Source organism: Aspergillus sclerotioniger (genome assembly GCF_003184525.1).
Source record: "Aspergillus sclerotioniger CBS 115572 chromosome Unknown BO94scaffold_33, whole genome shotgun sequence".
Lineage (NCBI taxonomy): Eukaryota > Fungi > Ascomycota > Eurotiomycetes > Eurotiales > Aspergillaceae > Aspergillus > Aspergillus sclerotioniger.
Window position 1 is genome coordinate 154,247 of NW_020291023.1, and position 16,556 is coordinate 170,802.

The following is a 16,556-nucleotide window of genomic DNA, read 5'->3' on the forward strand; positions in this document are numbered from 1 at the left end:
GTGACTTACGTACCTGGCGCCAAGCCATCGAAGAGACCACCTTGCGAAGCTCTCGCTCTCTCCAAGTCCATCCCCGTCCACGAACCACCTACCCTTCCCTCTCATCAGCTCCCCGGGCAGGTCGAGGGCCATTCGCTCACTTTCATTTCAATTGGATTTTGATTTTTCTTCTTTCTGGCCATTATGGCCGAATCACCCCTCGATGTTCTCCTGAAGGGTAACTCCGGCAGAACCACTCGCGGTCTTCTGCGGTTTATCATTCTAGCTACTATTGCCGCCGCCGCTGTGTCCAGTCGTCTGTTCAGTGTGATCCGTATGTCTTTCTTTCCCCAATGAGGACCGTGGAATTAATCAATTGGATCACGTTACTAACATTGATTCTCCCTAGGCTTTGAGAGCATTATCCACGAGTGTATGTTTTAATGCCCGTCCATCTATACCCATGCCCATGTCCACGGCGGATCCGACATTCGACCCGTGTGCAGGCAGCCTCATCCCTAATAGAAATTAACACTGACGATTCGCTCCCGCAGTCGACCCCTGGTTCAATTTCCGAGCGACAAAATACCTGGTCCAGCATGGCTTCGAAAGCTTCTGGGATTGGTTTGACGACCGTATGTTCCTCTTTTCCGCTCCAACTCGCTGCTTTGTCGAGTTCGATGGCACTTCGTACCGAGATTAATATACGCATGCTAACTGGTGGTCCTGCTCAGGAACCTGGCACCCTCTGGGACGTGTCACTGGTGGCACCCTATACCCCGGTCTCATGGTGACCAGCGGCGTGATTTACCACGTTTTGCGGTTCCTCACCATCCCTGTCGATATCCGTAACATCTGTGTCCTGCTTGCCCCCGGATTCTCTGGGCTGACTGCGCTGGCAATGTATTTCCTGACTTGCGAGATGGCGACCTCTCCCTCTGCGGGTCTGCTTGCCGCTGCCTTCATGGGAATCGTCCCCGGCTACATCTCTCGTTCCGTCGCAGGCAGCTATGATAACGAGGCCATCGCTATTTTCCTGCTGGTTTTCACCTTCTTCTTGTGGATCAAGGCTGTCAAAAATGGCTCCATCATGTGGGGTGCATTGGCTGCATTGTTCTACGGATACATGGTGTCTGCCTGGGGTGGATATGTCTTTATCACCAACTTGATCCCTCTGCACGTCTTTGTCCTTCTCTGCATGGGCAGATACAGCTCCCGCATTTACATCAGTTACACCACCTGGTATGCTCTGGGAACTTTGGCTAGCATGCAGATTCCGTTTGTTGGGTTCCTGCCGATCCGTAACAGTGACCATATGTCCGCACTCGGTATGCACTTTTCTTGACCAAGCAGACGAGCTTTTGCTGATATTACCAGGTGTCTTCGGTTTGATCCAACTTGTGGCCTTTGCGGACTTTGTCCGTGGCTTCATCCCGGGCAAGCACTTCCAGAGACTTCTGACGACCATGATCATCGTTGTCTTTGGCGTTGCGTTCATCGGACTCGTCGTCCTGACCGTGTCGGGAGTGATCGCCCCCTGGAGCGGCCGTTTCTACTCCCTGTGGGATACCGGCTACGCCAAGATTCACATCCCCATCATTGCGTCCGTCTCGGAGCACCAGCCCACTGCCTGGCCCGCCTTCTTCTTTGACCTGAACTTCCTGATCTGGCTTTTCCCAGCAGGTGTTTACATGTGCTTCCGGGATCTCAAGGATGAGCATGTCTTCGTCATCATCTACTCGGTGCTTGCCAGCTACTTCGCCGGCGTCATGGTCCGACTGATGCTGACGCTGACCCCTATTGTTTGTGTTGCTGCTGCCCTGGCCCTCTCCACCATCCTCGACACCTATGTCTTTGCTACCAACGGCCCCAACCCCCGCGCAAAGGCCAACGAGGACACGTCTTCCGAGGGTCTCCGTTCGGCCCGGAAGCCCGACGTTGGAATCACCTCCTACCTTTCCAAGGCTGTCGTAACCTCCTCCGTGGTTGTTTACCTCCTTTTGTTCGTTGCGCACTGCACTTGGGTCACATCGAACGCCTACTCCTCCCCGTCTGTGGTTCTGGCGAGCCGCATGCCGGACGGAAGCCAGCACATCATCGACGACTACCGTGAGGCGTACTACTGGCTTCGCCAGAACACTGCCCACAACGCCAAGATCATGTCCTGGTGGGACTACGGCTACCAGATCGGTGGCATGGCGGACCGCCCGACTCTTGTTGACAACAACACGTGGAACAACACCCACATTGCCACAGTTGGTAAGGCAATGAGCTCGCGCGAGGAAGTCAGTTACCCCATTCTCCGTCAGCACGATGTTGATTACGTGCTGGTGGTGTTTGGTGGGTTGCTGGGCTACTCGGGTGACGACATCAATAAGTTCCTGTGGATGGTCCGAATTGCCGAGGGTATCTGGCCCGATGAGGTGAAGGAGCGTGACTTCTTCACTGCCCGGGGCGAATACCGGGTGGACGACGGGGCTACCCCGACGATGCGCAACAGCTTGATGTAAGGGTCCCCATGACTTGCTCAGCTTAGATGATATGCTAACGGTGCTCACAGGTACAAAATGTCCTACTACAACTTCAACTCGCTGTTCCAGCCTGGCCAGGCTGTTGACCGTGTCCGTGGATCGCGACTCCCCGCGGAGGGACCTCAGCTGTCTACGCTGGAGGAGGCCTTCACCAGTGAGAACTGGATTATCCGTATCTACAAGGTCAAGGATCTGGACAACCTCGGCCGCGACCACAACACGGCGGTGGCCTTTGACAAGGGCAACAAGCGCAAGCGGGCCACAAAGCGGAAGGGCCCGCGTGTTCTGCGGACCGAGTAAAGGGTCCGTTGTCGATAGCGAATCGGGTGTAAAATGATCCTTTTCTTAGCCTGTCAATTCCATGTTCTTGTACTTGTCACATCATATAGTCGAAGCATAGAAAGAATATCTGTTATCGGAAGAGTACGTACTGTAGGGATATCAGCTTACCCACTACCCAATTACACCCATGCGACCCGCTCCGAGTACTACATCTTCAGCCTGAAGATATCATACAAATAGTATACAAACGAACAGACCTACCGACGAAACCACACGAGCAGAGATTTTCCACTTGTAACCAACCAATCTATACAACATCTCATACCATACCATACCACTCCACTCCCCTCCCTTCACCTCCCGTCCCCTCACAACCACTTCTTTCAGAACCACCTTTTCCCTCCCCAAAAGTCCTCCAAAAATAGAATATAAAACAAACCACCCCCAAACTCCACTGAACAAAGCCCAATACACCAAGCAAACATAAAACTAATCGATCAATCGATGCACTGAAATCAACCCAGGTCCGGGTGGTCTTAATCGCAATCGGTATCGCAATCGCAAACGAATAACAAACAGCGCAAGTAAATTTATCCCTTCAATTGAATTGAATTGAACGCATGCTCTATTGCTTCTTGGCGGGGTTATCGGGGACCTTCACGTCCGAGAACTCATCCTGGCCGACGGCGCGGATGGTGTAGGTGTCTGTGATTTCGTTAGTTTGCTGTGTTTAGGGCTGGCTGTATGTCCACTGGAGAGGATATGCGCGAATCGAAAGAATTAATAGGCTATAGGAATGGTATAGGAAGGTAGGTGACGTACAAACGCTAACGGTGAAACCGAAGAGGGCGAGACCGGTGAGGGCGTTCCTGAAGAGATAGGGACGGCGGGCGCGGAGGAGGGCAGCACCGGCGCGGTAATCCTTGCCGTAGTAGGTGGAGTTGAAGCTGCATGGGATCAATCAGTCAGTTTTTTTGTTTCAATTCCTTGGAGTAGGGGAAGATGTTTGGAGATCGGATGGGATTGGGTGAGTGGGTGGTGTCGTGTCTGGACGTGGAGGCAGAGGGTACATACATTCCGGCGGGCATTTTGGAAGATTATGCGACGGGAATTGAGTCGGCGGATTGGGTTTGGGAGAGGCAGCGAGGTCGAAAGAGGCGGGTTGGAAGGGAATGAATGGAGGAGGATCCGGTCAATCGTGAAAGTTGAAGATGATGGCCCGGGCTTGGCGGGCCATTCCGGCCGGAACGGAGCCGCGGGGGTGGCCTGGTTGGTTCGGTTTGGATCAGAACTCATGATGGGGTTATTCTTTCATAATTTATATAAATATTTCAATGTTTAGACTGTAGTATATGGAAAGCCAGGGTATAGTTAATTGTCCATCTAGCATGCTGTGTGCTTGGGAGTTTAGCATATACTAATATGCAGAGTACTAGACTACTAGATAAAATGCGCTCCCGGATACTAAGTATATACTATTTATTATCATTCAACTACAGTATGATTACAGCCGCATCACCGTGCAAATGCAATCACATTGATTAAGAAAGAGTCTGATCAGCTAGAAACATAGATTTGCAATCATGTCATTATTCCGGCTGGGACCTATTCTTGACATACAAGGACTTACCATCGTTCCTGGCCCTTGTTCAGATAACCAGAAACCAGTTGGACAGAGGACCTGCCATTTATTTCATACACATACAAGTTCGCCGAATACTCATAGATCTTGAGAAACCACTATCTCATGGCAGAACCCAACAAGCAGCATAGCCCTGGTTCGAGGGGTTAAATCCTGATCATCGAGCGACATACAGTCGACACAATGACTATTGAACGTGTTCCAAGGTAGATTCAGCATGGCCGAGTTACCTAAGTGCAATGAGCAGTGTGCAGCGTGCCCAACACGATATACAACCTAGCCAACTTGGACACACCTACTGGCCCAGCATAACCGAGAAAGATCTTCATTTTGGTACGGGTCCCTCATTCGTCACACCTCGGCCGTTGCCTTCGGTATATCCGGGTTGACTCGACGATGGACTGGTACCCTCAAACCCTGGCGGACGCCGCCATGCACTAGTCCCTTGAGGCCAGCTGCCCCTTTGTCCATATAGTTCACCAGCGGAGTATAAAATGCTGCTACAGTGCACCCCGAGAGCTATCGACTCAGGACTATGACCTCCAGCAGCCTCATGGGTGCTCATCGGCTCATGGTCTTTGATGCATGGTGAACAAACCAGCGTCGGGCCTCGCACCATCTTGGAACCCCACAGCAGATCTTCAAAAGCAATGGCAGGCCAGTAGAAAGGCGCAATGTCCGTCAATGAAGAGACTGGAGACCCTGTAGCCTTCTGGCTGATACATGACCATCTTTCCGTGCTTTTGACCAAGAAAAGGCCCTCCCACCGTGCCATAGGCCAATCGAGCCTTTCAATAACAGGCCCCCGGTTCGAATTTGACCAAAACCTGGAGTTGAGCTCTGGGTTGCACCGACTAGTCCACCGGGTCGTCCCGTTCCACCCACGGCCGCAACCGCGAACCCACCGTGGTCGGGCCCGAATGTTAATCAGTCGCACTGAAAATGCTGTGCCCTCATTTTTTGGTCTGTGTATCCTCAGTCCTGGTTAACAAGATCAGAGGCGATAGAGAAATCGATGTGGTTATGCATGGAAATATACATTTTGTGCTGATGCAAAAACAAGTAACTACTACCATCACATAACTGTGTCTCCATCTTGATGTTCTTGGAGATGGAAAATGCTCGCACTTCAAGCCTACTGCCTGTACTGAATATGGTATGCACAGCTCATGCTCAGGTGCATCCAGCGTGCCCGCAGAATGGATAAAAACGCTCGCGTCCGCGAAATTGCTGGCGGTAGACAAGACTGCGCTTCCCTCAATATATTTTACCAATAGATATGGTTGTCTTAGTAGTAGACCAAGGGGGCCTGCTTGCCTTCCTCGTCATTTCGCCCGAAGAGCCTTGCTGGTGTGGAGCAAATTCCATTTTGGATCCCTGTCAGGGCTGCGCGGGCTGCGCTGGTTGCGAGAAGTAAGAGAAGCATAGATGTCGGCCCTAGTGGAATTGGGAGTAACAGTGATGCGCCATTTCTAACACCGGAGAATTTTCGCCCGCGATAACTAGCTTTGTTCCACGGTTGTGGTCACGACGATTCGCTGCTGGCTTTCGTAATCAAGACCTTTTGCGTCACCTTTCTTTTGCCCTCTAAGTCGATGGGACTAGGATGGGCTAGTCAGCGGAGTAGTTTAATCCAAGAAAGGCCAATCGTACAAGTATAGTCAGTGGAATTCACTTGGAATTTTAGGAGCGGAATGCGTACAAGTCTGGCTCCACATGCCACAAATCTTCCATCGAGTCAGCCCGACATTGTTGAGGAAAGAAATGGATACCCTCGCACTGACCGAGACAAAATAGACCAATGATAAATAGACGCCGCCGGACGGGCATTTGAAGTTTCCAGATGGTCGGGATCGGAAGAGCAATGATACTCACGCCGAAAACATCAAGATCGCCTGATATAGCTGGAGGTTTTCCAACACGGCATTGGAGAAGCACTTGGAGTTGGGAATAGACTTGTCCCATGTCGCCTGCACTGGCCTGCACTGGCCTGCACTGGAAGATCAAGGGTAACTCTCCGGAGATAGCCAGGACAGCCATGAGTCCCATATTTCCCAGCCCAATCCGTCGAATCCATTTGGTCGGGAAAACCCGCACGATGAAAACCGTCAGGCTGCATTTGACCGCCAGAGCCACCCAGAGATATAGACAGAACAATATATAGACATACTAACACGGTGAGCACGGGAAGACTCCAGGCAGGAGAAGCACCGACCGTCTCTATCAGGATCATATGCGCGTCTGGGACGGTATCCTGATGATAGCCGATCCCGCATGATGTGAGAAGACCGAACGCTCCAATGACACCTCTCCCTGCGTATACCATCGACGGTGCAGGATCGGGTGGATGCGTTGGAGAACCATTTGAGCCGTCCATATTTCAGTCAGTCGCCCTGATGACTTCCGAGGCCTTGGTCTAGTGTGCTCATTCGGAGTGGATTTGAGTGGACGCTGAAACAGTGGGAGACGCCCGTAGGGAGGGATCTAGCAACTAGCATTGCTCGGGCCCCCTGTTAAGCTAGATTCAGTCGCCGTGCTTCTTCATTTGATGGAACTAGTTAATTAAGTCTTGAGCAGGGCTCCTGCAGCCACCTGCCTGGCCCCCGTGCGACCGACTGCAGGGGATATCCCGTCCAGCGAGTAGTAGGCATGCAATTAGCAGGGGGGTCAAGCCATGGTACATACTATGTAGCTTGTCAACGCCCAAGAGTGGGTCGAGATTGAGATTGTGGGCGAACGTGAGCCATCATTCGACTCGGGTTTATCAGGACGGCCCACTTGGCGTATGGACGGGCCGGTGAGTGACCCGTTGACGGCGGAGCGAGCCGCGGCCAGGAGGCAGACAGTTGGTAGGCCGAAGATCGTCTGTGGCGTGGGCAGTTGCGAACTCGGTGCTGGAGATGGCTTGCCGCTTACTGAATGTCGCTACTGCTAGACTAGATAGATAGATAGGGAGCCATGCGGCGGTGTCGGACTAAATAAGTGCTGACCACGCTATCCATAGTTAGCTGTGTTTATCCATTTCTAACAGCAAAGGCTGTTAGGAACCACTTTAAAAGGGACCAGGGGAAGATCGGGGAGGATACAAGTCATCAAAGGGGCGGTACAAGACAAGATGATTGTCTGTATCCACTTGGCCGTAGTTGATTTACTTGCTCCTCGATTTCCCCCATCATGTCGGATGTCTCAAATCTTCTGGCCTTGAGACCTCTTGGACCACATCCCAGCGAAGCTCTTTCTGCCCTGTATTTTGCACTTTGACACATCCGACAGTCGAACTGCTCTCTCCACCCTCCAGAAGGGCATTGATACACCGATCCGACAATTACCCTGGCACGCCGGAGATGTGATCTTGCACAGTGTGCCAGACGGGCCTAAGAACCGAATGCATATTGCGCTCCGATGTATTCCGCTTTCCGAGATACCCAGGCTCCGGGCCAAGCACTTCGTTCGCGATAAGATTTCCTCTCGCACCCAGTTCAACCCTATCTCCCTCTGCCCACCTCTATCCCAGCCTCCCAACAGCGATCAGTTCTCCGCTTCCGGGCCAATGTGTTCCCCAGCAAGATTGTTGTAACTATGTCCTTTTGGCACAGCGTCTTCGACGGCACCGGGGCTGATTCTATCCTCGAAGCGGTTGCTGAATGCTGCAAGGCAGCCAACGAAGAGCACGAAACTCCTTTCGTGCAGAGCCTCGCAAAAACCCACGTTTACCTACGTAACATGGTATCGACCTTCCCATCCAAGCGAACGCATCTCGATCACAGCGTTGAGCTGGGCACGCCTATTTTTAACCCCAACTCTTCCACCGAGCAGTAGAATGCCTTGGAATGCGATACAGCTCAGCCCCGAGAAGGTAGCCAAGGTGAAGGATAAATGCACTCGGCTCCTCCTGCAGCTACAGTCCTCCGCATGAATCTCCAGTAACGACATTATCACCGCAACGCTGACCATTTGCGTTGATCGGGCCATTCACCCATAATGAGCGAGTAAGACTCAATCTGCCGACTTCTTGATGGCTGTTGATTTGCGCAGCCGGGTTCAGTCCCCGCGACCAAAGACCTACCTGGGGAACTCGATTTCCCCCATCCACGACGAGATCTACTTTGAAGACATGGCAGGCCATACTGGCGACGATGCAGACCTTCCCCACCTGGTCCATCTGACGCTGGGGTTTCGCACCAAGCTTGCCTCAATGGACGAGACGCTCATGTATAGCGCGTCCGCCGACTATGACGACTGGACCAAGATTGAAGCAGGGCCCGCGGGTATCATTGCAACCAGTTGGAGGGGCCTCAAGGTCTTTTAATTGGACTTTATAGCTGGGCTCGGTCACATTGCAAGCTTCGAGCCTGGGCTGACGCTTGTCCCAGGGAGTTGTAACTTTCTACCATCGCGGGAGTCGCCGGAGCACAGTGGGTCGACTCCGACATGGGAGGTATGTATCACCCTGAAGACTGGGGATTCCGAGGTGCTTGAAAAAGGATCAACTGTTCAATCGGATCCTGGTGTGATTTTCTATAATAAAGCGGATGCAGCGTGCTTTGAGAGCCATCTGTGGATGACTGATTGGATGTTGTTCTACAAGGATTGGGCTGGGCCTAAGCGCCAGTGTGAGAAGAGAGTCTGTGACAGTGTCAGCAGTGCTGCATAGCTAGTCCACTCACATGCTGGGTTCCTACTTGTATACCGAGCCCGTCTCGCTAGTCGGGACCGCCATATTGACATTAGTGTCGGCCGACCATCCTAAGGTATGGCGTAGGGTCAATGACACACGTTCAAATAGGTCATCCCGTTGAAGCCAAACGGGCTTGAAATCTTGGTAGATTGTAGATCAATCCTGCAAGCTTCAATCGCATGCGATGGGATGGCCAGGATGGTGCTGGTGAGAAAGTCGCCGGGAGTACTGGTAAGTAGGTAGGTAAGTAGTAGATGGTGTAAGATGGTTGTCCGACGGTGGGCAAAGACTGACCGCCCACGTGAGAGGATCAACCGCCGGCCAGATTCCTGCTGCGGCTTCCCTCCATCCATTCAGCTTCACCTGCGCCTTTTCCCTTTTCCTCTTCCTCTTCGTCTTCCTCCGCCTCCATCTTTGGTTTCGGGTCTCTTCTTCTTTGTCTATTCCCATCTTCTTCCTCCCACCCGAGTCATCGTTGCCTCCTCCTTCTTAATCTACCACTGGTATCCTCCACCTACCACGTTGTATGCCCGCCTCGTGGGCAGATTATCTAGTCCTGGCATCCTAAGCCCCGGTGCTTGCACCCTGAATGAACCACCCACCCACCCTCCCTGCGTAGACAAGCTCAACCAGTTTCATCCCGCTGTGGATATCCGCTCTCTCCAACTCGTTCTTTCTCCCTCTTGGTCGGTTCCGCCGGCCACCGAACGGAGTCGTAATGGCTCAGTCGACCGACCTCGTCGATCAGATCGCCCAGCTGAACGCCGCCCGAAACCTCGTCCTGGGCGATGCCGCCTTCTACCCGCAAATTGTGAACGGAGTCCTCCCCCTAATTGGCGCACACACTCGCCTGGAGTTGCGACAATGGGGAGCGGAATTCCTGGCCGAGACCTTCGCCAGCCCCGCGCTGGCTTTGTCCCAGAAGGAGCAGCTGGCCCCGAAAGTGCTGCAGACTTTGCGGGAGATATTGGAGTTACCGGAGGGGGATCCTTTGGTGTTGAAACATATAGTGCAGAACGCGGCCAGTTTGTATCCGCTGGTGTTTAGGCATATGTAGGTGACCGATGCTCGCTTCTGTTTGCCCCCACGGGAGAGCTCTCGTAGATGGTCGCACGGAGCTGCGAATGGGATTCTTAGAGTGCCCCTCTGGGTATCGCATTGACTAACGCTTGATCTCGCAGTATCAATCACCCGGCCGATGCGACGGCGTGGGAAAACATGACGGCCATCAAGGAGGACATCCTGCGCCGATGGGACTCGTTCCCTTTCCCCGTCAAGATCTGTTGCATCAAATTCGTACAGCGAGTCGTCCACGTGCAGACGCATGGATCGATCGCCGACCCTAGAGTATGTACAGCAGGATACTGCATCCCCCGTGGAGCATCTGCGGTGAAATTAACGACTTCTTTCCCAGCGACCGGAGCAGAATGAGACCTCGTTGGCCATTGTGCCCCGCAACCATGCCCTCCTGTCTCTCCCGAATTTAGAAGCAGAAGCTTCGGGTTTGTTAGATCGACTCCTTTCCGTCTTCCAGGAAGATTCAAGGTACTTGGTGGCCACCCCGATCCAGTGTCAGCCTAACGTGTCGCTAACGGCTTTGGAAGCGACCCCCTCCTCGTCAATGCGACATTGAATTGCCTGGCCGTCCTTATCCGAACCCGTCAGTCTGTCGGCAACAAAATCATCAACGCCATTATGAATTTCTTTCCGGCCAGACAAGTGCGCCCCCCAATAACCCCCTCGGTCCGGGTCGGGGTTAAGTCGATGGAACGGACTGCCAGAGCGGTTCTGATCAACATAATAAAGAGGTGAGGAAAGCAACATGGCGGCATGGAATCATTCACGATGAAATGCTGATGAGCCGCTCAGGAACTCGAGCCACCCCCTGGTGGGGAAAATGCAACAGTACATCGAGCGATTGATGCAATCACGTATAGAAATGATCGACGAGGCCTCCCGGAAGCGTGGTTTGCCGTCCGAGCCGACAGACGGACTTGACAACATCAAACGGGCGAAACTTGATGCTGAAACGCCGGCACTGGTCAAGATTCCCCCGCTCCCACCAGGCCCGACCAGCTATGCACAGCTCTTTACGATAACAGAAGATAAGGAGCTGAGGGGATTCGATGTGAAGCAATTGCCCGTCGATATGCTCGTAAAGATGGTTGTTCCTATTCTCGCCCGTGTCGACCAGTCAATGATGAGCCAGTCTATCGAGGTATGCCAAGCGTAGTGGCTTGAAACCTCCAGTGCTGACAAGATTCTAGGGCATCCGGATGCGGTACCAAGCGATCCAGAAGCAACAGGCTGCGCAACTTCCAGCAGCGACAGCGGAGGCGGAAGACGATGATGATTACGAGCCTGAGTATCAGCCCATGGACGTCGCTGAACCAGCAGCGGAGCAGGCGGAAGCTGTTGCTGCTGAAGTCGCCGACCTCCAACCGGACCTGGTATCGTTAGGCCCTTTTGTTCTACCCCAACCACCGCCCCTAGCGGAAGACGAGGCCGCGGACATCGGTCGAAGTGCTGTTGGAAGAGTGTTTGGCATGTTGGCGTCTACCGGAGTAGCCCCGAACCCGGCGAAAGGGAAAAGTCAACAGCAACCAGGTTTTGCTCGCCTGGCCGGAAGCACCTTCGATCGCGACGCCTGGGTGACCTTACTAACTAGACTTGCAACCCGGGCACCAGCTGGTCTGGAAGCGGGAGGGAAATCCGAGAAGGGGAAGCCCACGATATCCGACTCGATCCGCGAAACACTCTACCGGTACATCCTGGAGGACTTCCGTGGCCGCGTGAATGTAGGCATCATGTGGCTTAATGAGGAATGGTACAACGACCGGATACAGATGGAGTTTACTGCTCAGCAGCGGAGCGACGAGGACGACGAGGCCACGGTTCCCTTGCACTATGACCACTGGGTCCTGCGACTCCTTGATGGGTTCCTCCCGTACCTAGATTCCCGAGACACGAAGATCTTCATCCGCTTTCTCAGCGAAATCCCCGAGGTGACAATCCCGATCACCAAGCGCGTGGCCAGTCTTGCGAAGGACCCCGAGCGTGTGAATCTATGTGTCCAGTCCCTCCTGTATGTCTTACCCTGGCTCCGAAATAATGAACCCCGAAGAACGACAAGCTCACAACCCTCCCAGGTACCTAATAATGTTCCGACCCCCCGCGCGGGAAATGTGCCTTAACGCCCTCGAGGATGTCTATCAGGCCTGTCAGTTGCATTTCCCGCACCCTCCCCCAGCCTTTCCCCAGCGCTAACCCCTCCCCGACACTCCAGACGAAGAGTCCCGTCCTGCAGCCGGCAAAATCCTCGCCAGATGGCGTCCCCCGAAAACCGAAGAGCAACTCCCTCAAGATCAACCTCAACCCCAAGATCAGCAGCAGCCCCGCTTAATCGCATCCGAAACCAATACCCCCGTCCCAAATGGTACTGAAGAATCAGTCCCCACCCCGCCACAACCCGCTGATGCCACCCCCGCCGCTACTTAGGTAGACCTGTATCATTCTCATTCCCCTTTCCCAAAGATACTAAAGCAAAATTACTCATGGATGATTCCCCCGAAACTAGTCTGTCGCATAGAAATAGTCCAATGTATATCTATTGGAATAAAGCCGTTTTTTCTTTCTTTTCAACCGTATGATAGCCTTCTTATCTATGCTCGACGATCGATGTAATCAAGCAATCTAGGAATTAATTCCGCTCGGATCCATACACCCGATTGATTATCTATAGCCCCCGGATCAATCCCGAAACCTAACAATCTCATTCCATCACCATGTATTCTCTCCATTGAGAATTGAGAAAAAAAAATAATGATAATGCCTCAACATCCATCAAGGTCATGATCATGATCATGATATTTCAGTGACCCCCCCCCCCTTACCCTCTAACTATAAGGTTATGTTACCAAATACACGATGACGGGCCCTCCGGTTCACAGCCATCAACTAATCTCTTTCTCTTGTGACCTCTTCCTACGGCCTTGCTCTCCTGTAGCTCCCACCCACCTCAATCATATCAGTCTATGCAGGGTGGAAGTGCTGTCGTGTGTCGGGAGTCTTCTTCCGATATCTCTCCTCCCCGACGCCTCATGCATATCATAAACCCTAATCCCTGTTCTAGAACCCGCTAGACAACGGTTCTAGAAATGGCCCGCATAAAAGTTTGGCCCTGAATTTACTAAACTGGATTCTTGGTACGTTTTAACACGCCATGCATCTTGTCAGTGATTGGGCTTTATAGTCGGCTTCGATGCATCTCGTTCTTGGCTTGAAGGAATGGCTAAGGAAAATGGAACATGGAAATATCTCTTTCTTGATGATTCCACAACTAACTGGAACAGTAATTTCGAACAAGACCGGAGTCTCTCCATCTCATCCATGATATCCTTCTTGGAAACTGGCAATCGGCTATCGACATGAATCCTAACAAACTCCCCGAAGACACTGCGGGAGCCCTGACCCCCACAAACTAGTGTAATGGACGTCTGGGAATGTACTAAGTACATCCACGTCTTCTATTAACGTCATATGGGCAAGCATCCTTGCTGAGTCACGTAACCGGTTTAGTATTGTGGAAATGCAAAGGCGAGAAAGAGAGAGAGAGAGAGAGGCAATCGGCGAAGACATTTCTAATCTAAACCTCCTATGCACGGCTTACCGCAAAGCAAAGCAAATACATCTCCTCGCAACGCCAATGAAACTGTAAGTAGACATAACACCGTGGCATATGTATGTATCGTAAACAGCAAGTCCAAGTCAGGAAAGAGAAAAAGAGATTGTGGAAAGCAAAAAACCCCAGCAAGTATTAACCCCGATGCATCCATTCGCCCTGTATTCACACATGCCCAAAGCAGTTCCCATCAAAAAGAGATGTGAAAGGAAGCAGCACAAATTGCAGAAGATCACTTGAATTCGTCCCTGTTGTTGCCAGTCATACATGCCAAAACCGTACATACATTAGAAGAAACACTCTACAACACCGGAAAGCGAAGCCCTGTACAATGAGATGTGGGAGATCCCACCCCTCGGAGAAATGACGTTAAGGTGGGTTATCGCGCTGCCATCTGGTTCGACCCAGGGCCAAGGATACCCGCTGACTGATGAATGGAGTTGACCGGTCGGGATGAGAGGGGTGGGGAGGGATCTCTTTTGGAGGCAGCCGACTGGAATAGTCCGAGTCGCGCTGATGGGGGTGAATAGGCTGCATTTTGAGAGGGTCCTTGCGGAGAGCGGTGGCCGAGGGTAGTAGGATTATACGGGGCGGGATGTGGTTTGCGTACGTCGAGTGGGGAGGAGCTTAATGATCGGAACCCAGATTGCCGCTCTGCCTCATAATCGGGATTGGCGAAAGGCTCGGGGTTGTGGGGATGTTGTTCTTGATCGTAAGGGGTGTTGTTCGCAGAGGAGTTTTCTGCAATCGTGGACGCGGAGCCGTTGGGGGCATGTATATCGACCACGCGCTTTTGTGCGGCCGGAGTCGTAAAAACAGGAGCTCGGGGATTCTCAAACACCCGGCTTTGCGGTCGTTGAGGCATCTGCTGGTGCTGATGGATGGGATGCTGCGGGTTGGCCCATGGGGTCTGCTCCAGGAAAGCCTCCTCTGCGGCTGTGCGGAAGACGTTCGATGACATGGCCGGCATGGCACCCCGCGGGAGCGTGGATTGGGCCTGTGAAACGGGAACCTTCGGTTCAATGGAGATCTGCGTACATGGAAAATTAGCAATTGCGCTCTGTGGACGGACTTCTATATGGCTCGAATGGACTTACACCCATCTTCTCCATATCCTCGTCAAGCTCGGATGGCCGCGCGGCCGATAGCGCAGGCGCAGCCGGGAAGCCAACATATTTGGCAACTCCAGCCATGATCGACACCTCCTGGTTGTATGCGGTTTGGTAGGCAATCTGCTGTGAACGGCGCATCGGGAATGGAATGTAATGTTGCGGGCTGACCTCGTCCGTTTTGAAGCGATCGTGTTGGATGGAATAGAACTGCTTGCTGATAGCGCTTGAATGTTTCTCGCGAATGTCCCGCGTCCGCTGAAAGAACGTGCTGTGTGCTTGAGCCCGCTCTGCCATGCTCTTGTTCAAGAGAGCTTTCACCCTGTACTGAAACAGCGTCTGTTCGTATTTTATCTTGGTATCGCGATAACGCCCAATGCATTCAAGCTGCCGCAAGTACTCGGGATGTGTAGGATTCTTTTCGTCGAGCATCTCCAGCTCTCGGTTCAGTTTTGAAATCCTTTCGTCATAAATCCTAGCAGCCAAATGATTAGCAACTCTACACAGGAGGCACAAGAGTCTACAGGTTCCTTACTTGTCTCGTAGGGTCGCAAACTCCCGTTCTAATACGGCCAGCGAGTCCATGGCAGATATTCTCTTGGCTGCTAGGTGCGCAGATCAGTATTGGACGGATTGGAACCGGGATGGCTGTGATAACTTACACTCTTCCTCGATTTTGGCGGCAGCTTCGCCGTCGTCCGCATCTTCACCGCGGTCTGCAGCATCATCATCGCCAAGATCATCGGCCTCTGCACCCGTCTCAAGCGCACCGTTCTCGAGCTCATCATCGGCATCTCTGGCTTTCCGACCCTTCCGCTTACCCTTCTTGGATCTCTTGCCTTTCGCAGGAACAATGGGCAAGGTCGATTCGGGAATGTCGTCGGCTGCGGTATCTTCCTCCACAGTCTTGGGAGGTTCTTCCATTGGTTCAGGTGTGAGCACGATATCGTCCGGAGGAGGGTCGCTTAGATCGCTTTTGACCGAGCCACGGCGCTTCTGGGGCGGCAAGTCTTCTTCGTCAATCTCGGTGCCCCCCTCATCGCCGGACTCGAGTCGCTTGCGCTTCTTGCCAATACTTTCCGAAAGAGCAGAGTCCTCCACCCCAGGAGTCTCATCGACCACTTCGGCGGCCCGAGTAGTTTTGGCGCGAGGCTTACTGGGCGAATCGTCCGCCACCTGCTCTTCATCATATTCCACATCATCGTAGGTCGTCGACTGAGCCAGTTTGCTGGGACTTGGCTCGTAACCGGCCGCGCTTACGACGATGTTTGTTTTGGAGCGAATATTTGGAGAGTCCTCGATGCGCTCCGTTTCCGCTTCCGAGTCGTTCTCCGGCGCCACCTTCTCGGGCTTCGGAGACTCGTAATCGGAGGGGATATTTTCAGATACGTCATCAATTTCACTCAAACTGCTGGACCTGTCATCGGCCATAAACGAATCGTCTAGCAGAAGGTTCTGTTCGCCATTGGTGACAGCAGAGTCTGCTCCAGCTGGCGCACCCACCGAAACAGGCTCTCTGCTTTCGGCTACCTCCATCGTTATGCGCGGATGCCGGGTCGATCGACAGGAAGGGGAGAAAGGTGAGGAAAGAAGGATTGAGCGGATTTTGTGTGGAGGTTGTGGTCGGGGGACTTGTGGGGGTAGACAAGTCAGT

General features: G+C 52.8%; 7 protein-coding genes across 7 annotated transcripts; 3 read left to right on the top strand and 4 right to left on the bottom strand.

Annotated features, from left to right (window-relative positions):
- The first annotated feature begins 72 nt into the window (after positions 1 to 72).
- On the top strand, positions 73 to 2,929 carry BO94DRAFT_569061 (dolichyl-diphosphooligosaccharide--protein glycosyltransferase subunit STT3). Its single transcript, XM_025614718.1, has 6 exons — positions 73 to 313; positions 389 to 412; positions 534 to 614; positions 714 to 1,307; positions 1,357 to 2,485; positions 2,540 to 2,929. Exons 1-6 carry the CDS (start codon positions 184 to 186, stop codon positions 2,808 to 2,810), a joined length of 2,229 nt encoding a protein of 742 aa, XP_025463264.1. The 5' UTR covers positions 73 to 183; the 3' UTR covers positions 2,811 to 2,929.
- A 32-nt stretch (positions 2,930 to 2,961) lies between these two features.
- On the bottom strand, positions 2,962 to 3,977 carry BO94DRAFT_539165 (uncharacterized protein). The gene is made up of 3 exons (XM_025612644.1): positions 3,867 to 3,977; positions 3,615 to 3,739; positions 2,962 to 3,497 (listed from the first exon to the last, which is right to left on the bottom strand). The coding sequence occupies exons 1-3, from the start codon at positions 3,878 to 3,880 to the stop codon at positions 3,418 to 3,420; spliced, it is 219 nt and encodes a 72-aa protein (XP_025463265.1). The 5' UTR covers positions 3,881 to 3,977; the 3' UTR covers positions 2,962 to 3,417.
- A 665-nt stretch (positions 3,978 to 4,642) lies between these two features.
- On the bottom strand, positions 4,643 to 5,797 carry BO94DRAFT_245763 (uncharacterized protein). The gene is made up of 2 exons (XM_025606405.1): positions 5,474 to 5,797; positions 4,643 to 5,399 (listed from the first exon to the last, which is right to left on the bottom strand). Exons 1-2 carry the CDS (start codon positions 5,527 to 5,529, stop codon positions 4,760 to 4,762), a joined length of 696 nt encoding a protein of 231 aa, XP_025463266.1. The 5' UTR covers positions 5,530 to 5,797; the 3' UTR covers positions 4,643 to 4,759.
- Positions 5,798 to 5,963: 166 nt separating this feature from the next.
- BO94DRAFT_245705 (uncharacterized protein) lies at positions 5,964 to 7,241 on the bottom strand. The gene is made up of 5 exons (XM_025606404.1): positions 7,120 to 7,241; positions 6,650 to 6,973; positions 6,219 to 6,603; positions 6,088 to 6,161; positions 5,964 to 6,035 (listed from the first exon to the last, which is right to left on the bottom strand). Exons 2-4 carry the CDS (start codon positions 6,809 to 6,811, stop codon positions 6,118 to 6,120), a joined length of 591 nt encoding a protein of 196 aa, XP_025463267.1. The 5' UTR covers positions 6,812 to 6,973; positions 7,120 to 7,241; the 3' UTR covers positions 5,964 to 6,035; positions 6,088 to 6,117.
- A 772-nt stretch (positions 7,242 to 8,013) lies between these two features.
- On the top strand, positions 8,014 to 8,743 carry BO94DRAFT_589644 (uncharacterized protein; the record flags this gene model as incomplete). Its single annotated transcript, XM_025615961.1, has 2 exons — positions 8,014 to 8,249; positions 8,470 to 8,743. The coding sequence occupies 2 exons, from the start codon at positions 8,014 to 8,016 to the stop codon at positions 8,741 to 8,743; spliced, it is 510 nt and encodes a 169-aa protein (XP_025463268.1).
- Positions 8,744 to 9,487: 744 nt separating this feature from the next.
- BO94DRAFT_501006 (RNA-processing protein PTA1) lies at positions 9,488 to 12,610 on the top strand (the record flags this gene model as incomplete). The annotated part of the gene is made up of 8 exons (XM_025609421.1): positions 9,488 to 10,165; positions 10,294 to 10,459; positions 10,527 to 10,657; positions 10,717 to 10,920; positions 10,982 to 11,330; positions 11,380 to 12,197; positions 12,262 to 12,332; positions 12,399 to 12,610. The coding sequence occupies exons 1-8, from the start codon at positions 9,831 to 9,833 to the stop codon at positions 12,608 to 12,610; spliced, it is 2,286 nt and encodes a 761-aa protein (XP_025463269.1). The 5' UTR covers positions 9,488 to 9,830.
- Positions 12,611 to 13,754: 1,144 nt separating this feature from the next.
- Positions 13,755 to 16,438, bottom strand: BO94DRAFT_608007 (uncharacterized protein; the record flags this gene model as incomplete). Its single annotated transcript, XM_025616550.1, has 4 exons — positions 13,755 to 14,823; positions 14,891 to 15,377; positions 15,438 to 15,507; positions 15,565 to 16,438. 4 exons carry the CDS (start codon positions 16,436 to 16,438, stop codon positions 14,173 to 14,175), a joined length of 2,082 nt encoding a protein of 693 aa, XP_025463270.1. The 3' UTR covers positions 13,755 to 14,172.
- Between the last annotated feature and the right edge of the window lie 118 nt (positions 16,439 to 16,556).

Excerpts from the sequence above, each read along its gene's own strand:
- BO94DRAFT_569061 (XM_025614718.1), top strand. The coding sequence starts at position 184 with ATGGCCGAATCACCCCTCGATGTTCTCCTGAAGGGTAACTCCGGCAGA. Across the intron at positions 413-533 it reads TGAGAGCATTATCCACGAGT|TCGACCCCTGGTTCAATTTC; the intron begins GTATGTTTTAAT and ends TCGCTCCCGCAG. Across the intron at positions 1,308-1,356 it reads TGACCATATGTCCGCACTCG|GTGTCTTCGGTTTGATCCAA; the intron begins GTATGCACTTTT and ends TGATATTACCAG.
- BO94DRAFT_539165 (XM_025612644.1), bottom strand. Across the intron at positions 3,498-3,614 it reads CGGTTTCACCGTTAGCGTTT|ACACCTACACCATCCGCGCC; the intron begins GTACGTCACCTA and ends ACGAAATCACAG.
- BO94DRAFT_245763 (XM_025606405.1), bottom strand. The coding sequence starts at position 5,529 with ATGGAGACACAGTTATGTGATGGTAGTAGTTACTTGTTTTTGCATCAG. Across the intron at positions 5,400-5,473 it reads TTTTTGCATCAGCACAAAAT|ACCAAAAAATGAGGGCACAG; the intron begins GTATATTTCCAT and ends GAGGATACACAG.
- BO94DRAFT_245705 (XM_025606404.1), bottom strand. The coding sequence starts at position 6,811 with ATGGACGGCTCAAATGGTTCTCCAACGCATCCACCCGATCCTGCACCG. Across the intron at positions 6,604-6,649 it reads ATATGATCCTGATAGAGACG|TATGTCTATATATTGTTCTG; the intron begins GTCGGTGCTTCT and ends TCACCGTGTTAG. Across the intron at positions 6,162-6,218 it reads CATTGGTCTATTTTGTCTCG|ATTTGTGGCATGTGGAGCCA; the intron begins GTCAGTGCGAGG and ends ACTCGATGGAAG.